General features: G+C 45.0%; 1 protein-coding gene across 1 annotated transcript; it reads left to right on the top strand.

The window, feature by feature from the left end:
* Nucleotides 1-129: 129 nt before the first annotated feature.
* LOC311509996 (polyadenylate-binding protein-interacting protein 2-like) lies at nt 130-1528 on the top strand (the record flags this gene model as incomplete). The annotated part of the gene is made up of 2 exons (XM_084575465.1): nt 130-324; nt 547-1528. Coding segments are annotated over 2 exons (261 nt in total), but the record flags the coding sequence as incomplete, so codon positions are not given.
* Nucleotides 1529-4000: the final 2472 nt, after the last annotated feature.

Here is a 4000-nt window from a genome sequence, read left to right as displayed (position 1 = left end):
ATGATATAAAGTTTAAAGTGAATTAGTTTTGTCTTGTTTCCAATAAAAGCGCGTCGTTAGTTCCATTAGAGGATTTTAGGGTCAGAGTTTCTGTAACAACCTTCTCATTGTGACGTCTGTCTGGTGCAGGTGGAGGAGGAGCTGTGGGAGGAGGAGTTCATCGAGCGCTGCTTCCAGGAGATGCTGGAGGAGGAGGAGCAGTGGGAGTGGTTCATCCCGTCCAGAGACCTCCCCCCTCAGACGGTCAGTCAGCTGCAGGAGCAGATCAGTCTGCTGGTCCTGGACGCCGACGTCCAATCAGACGCAGACTGTGAGGTGGTGGTGGTGAGTTCGGCCAATCAGGAGCCGGTTCTGAGCTTTCTCTTTGTTCTGATCATGTTTGTGTTTCTCGTTAAACGACCTCTTCTTCTCCTTCTTCTCCTCCTTCTCCTTCTCCTCCTCCTTCTTCTCCTCCTCCTTCTTCTCCTTCTCCTTCTTCTTCTTCTTCTTCTTCTTCTCCTCCTCCTCCTCCTCCTCCTCCTCCTCCTCCTCCTCCTCCTCCTCCAGGTGAACAGCAGTCTCAATCCCAACGCCAAGGAGTTCACCCCGGGCATCCAGAAACACATCATGTGACCCCAGCAGGCTCCACTCCCAGCCATGCCCCGCCCCCACGCACTGTGACATCACCACCAAGATGTCTGCCGTATTTTCCAGCCGCCACTTCACCTTCAGCCTGATGTGTTGCCAAAGTTGTGTGCTCGCATGTGATGGAGTTCAGAGTCTGACTGAAACTCTCTGAATGTAAATCAGCTGAGAGCTTCAGAACAAACGTCTCCTCCCCCTCGGCTTCATTTCATCAGCATAGACTTCTTTTAATCCAGTTTAGGGTTTACATGTGTTCACATCCTTTTAGAGTCAGTCTGTCCCCCTTTAAAGTCCTCTGACCTGATCCAGTTTAGTCTAGTCCACTTTAGATTCACTTTAATTCAGTTTAGACCTGACCAGACCCAGTGTAAACCCAGTGTCTGATCCACTTTAGATCCACTTTTATCCAGTTTAACTTTAGTCTAATCCAGTTTAAATTCAGTTTAAATTGGGTTTCATCAGGTTTAGGTTCAGCCTGATCCAGTTTCAGTTAGTCTAATTCTGTTTAGATGTGGTTTAGATCTGTTTTCAGTGTGTTCCAGTTTAGTTCAAACTCAGTTAATCCAGTTCAGTGGTGGTCTAGATCACTTTACACTTTTATAAAGTTTAGATTAGTCTGATCTGGTTTAGACCCCCTTTCGACTCTGATCCAGTTCAGATTCTGATTTAATCTGTTTGGTTTCTCTGGTTTCCGCTCTTTTCCCATCATCCTTTGCGTTGTTCCCGGCCGACGCTCTGCTGCTTCATTAACTGATGTTGTGTTGTTGTTGTTTTTTTCTAAATGCACAGAAAGTACTGTATAAAAAGTCAGATAAAGAAAAAAGTTGTAAAAAAAAATCTATTTTTTCTTAAACTACTTGAAAATAAATGTTTATGGAGAAAAATAAAAGTTTGTGTATATTGATGCTGACCAGTAAATAATTGATATTGTAGATAATGTGAGCCGTGCTGCGTTCAGGCGCCATCAGCAGGGTTCAGTGCAGCCTCGGTCCAGCAGAGGGCGATGTCCACCTTCTTCCTTCTCCACTCAGAGCTGCAGCATCAAGAGCTTCTTCTCTTCTCTTCTTCTCTTCTTCCTGCTTCCTCAGATAACGTCTCTGTTCAGTCTGATGTTTGGTTTAACGAGTCAAACACAGAATGAACATGAACTGAAAAGTCTGAATTTCTTCTTAAACGTTTTAAGAGTCTGATCAGATCTGAGCCATAGATCAGCTGCAGCCGACGGGTCGGGTCCAGACCAGGACGGGGGCCATGCATGCTGATGAGCTGGGGGGGGGGGGGGGGGGGGGGGGGGAGGGGTGCGGGGGTTGCAGACAGCTGATTGGTCGGAGGGTGATGTATGTCAGGGAATGTGCAGCAGCTACAGATGTCTGCAAAGAACACTGAGGTCATGACCTCTGTGTCAGTGTCAGGACCCCCCCCCCCCCCATGCTCTCTCTTCTCCTCCATCTGCATATCATCATCATCATCCTCACCTTCACCTTCACCACCACTATCACCATCATCATCATCATCATCATCAGGTCCTCCACTGGCTCTTTGTTAGATCTGATGATGAGGAGACTCTGGTCGTTGAACTTGATTCTGTTCAGATTAGATTCTAAACATGAACAACAGCTGATAACATGTTTATTCACTGACACGTTCTAAACCAACGCCTCTGGGCTAGGAGGAGCTGCCGTTAGCTGGGAGGCTAGGAGGAGCTGCCGTTAGCTAGGAGGCTAGGAGGAGCTGCCGTAGCTGGGAGGCTAGGAGGAGCTGCCGTTAGCTGGGAGGCTAGGAGGAGCTGCCGTTAGCTAGGAGGCTAGGAGGAGCTGCCGTTAGCTGGGAGGCTAGGAGGAGCGGCCGTTAGCTAGGAGGCTAGGAGGAGCTGCCGTTAGCTGGGAGGCTAGGAGGAGCTGCCGTTAGCTGGGAGGATGAATAACTAGTTGGCCAGCTAGCTAGCTGGATAACTGACTAACTAGTTGGATAGCTGACTAACTAGCTAGCTAGCTCTAGTCTGGAGGAAGTCGATGATTCAGGAGGAAATGTTGAGAATTCTTGTTCATTACTTCCTGTTTGTTGGTGAAGATCAGATGAGCGGAGCCTTGAACGGTTTGAGTCTTTATTTCTAATCACTCGACACTTTGACGATTAAACTCTGACGTTTTCTAAACTTGTTTTTATTATAACTCAGATTTTATTTTCTCTTGAAGCAGATTTCTGAGCTCTGCTCTCAAACACAAATACCCTCAAACCCGATGATACCCCCACCCTCCACCTCCACCCTCCATCTCCACCCTGCAGCTTTCACATGCAAACGAAGCAGACATATGGAGAGGAGGTCTCTCTCTGCTGCAGCCCTCCTAAAGATTCAGATTGTATGACAAATCACGTCCAGGACCCCCTCAGCCTCCTCCTCCTCCTCCTCCTCCTCCTCCTCCCCAGACAACAGCTTCATTAGGCTGAAAGAAGAGTTTCACAGCTTTGTCGAGTCAAGACTCACAGCTCCTTCTTCCCTTCTCAATTACTCCTTTGTTGGAGCGAATTCAAGTTATTGCTCTCCAAACCATATGGCCCTCTCTCTCTCTCTCTCTGTGCTCCACAGGTCAAACCAAAGCTCGCTCGCCCCTTCAGAAACACAGACTTTGTGTTGTTTCACTCATTTCTCAACAAGGTTTTAGTTCAGATTCAATCGTTTCAAATCTTTCTCTTTAGTCGAACATGTTTCTACTGGATGAAGACTAGAGATGGAATCATTTTCTTTTCATTTCAACCTTTAACTCATCAGGTTTATAGACGCAGATAAACTTTATTGATCCACCAGGTCGGTCACAGTAGCTTAATTACAAATAAAAAACACTCTTAGGAACCACAAGTCAAGAAGATTAAATATAATAAAATGAAAATAAGTAAATAGAATCTAGGAAATAAAATAAAAATAGTATAAGCAAAACTATACAAATGAACATATGAACAAATGTACAAGAAATAGAAGAATATGTATTATATACACAGGGATGATAGTAAGGTGTAATAGTGTCCATTAACATCAATAACATATATATTATAATCTCTCTCTCTCTCTCTCTCTCTCTCTCTCTCTCTATATATATATATATATATATATATATATATATATAGGTCAAATGAAAGTCATTCTTATTTACTGTGACTTTGTGTTCGTTGTGTCTCTGCAGAACAGGATCCAGTTAAATTGGTCGTTTTTTGCCTGGACTTTGGTGCGTTTCTCTTTGAACTCATTAAAGTTTGAGAATCAGAGGATGTGAGAACGAAAAGTAAATTGTTTGTGTTTGTAGTTTTTACCTCAGAGTCAGAGGAACTGACTGTAGATGGAGGAGGAGGGTGGAGGTCTGGGTGGAGGTCTGGGTGGATG

Source organism: Chelon labrosus, assembly GCF_963514085.1.
Source record: "Chelon labrosus genome assembly, contig: SCAFFOLD_342, whole genome shotgun sequence".
Lineage (NCBI taxonomy): Eukaryota > Metazoa > Chordata > Actinopteri > Mugiliformes > Mugilidae > Chelon > Chelon labrosus.
Note: the sequence above shows the minus strand (reverse complement) of the source record. Positions and strands in the feature narration are given on the sequence as shown.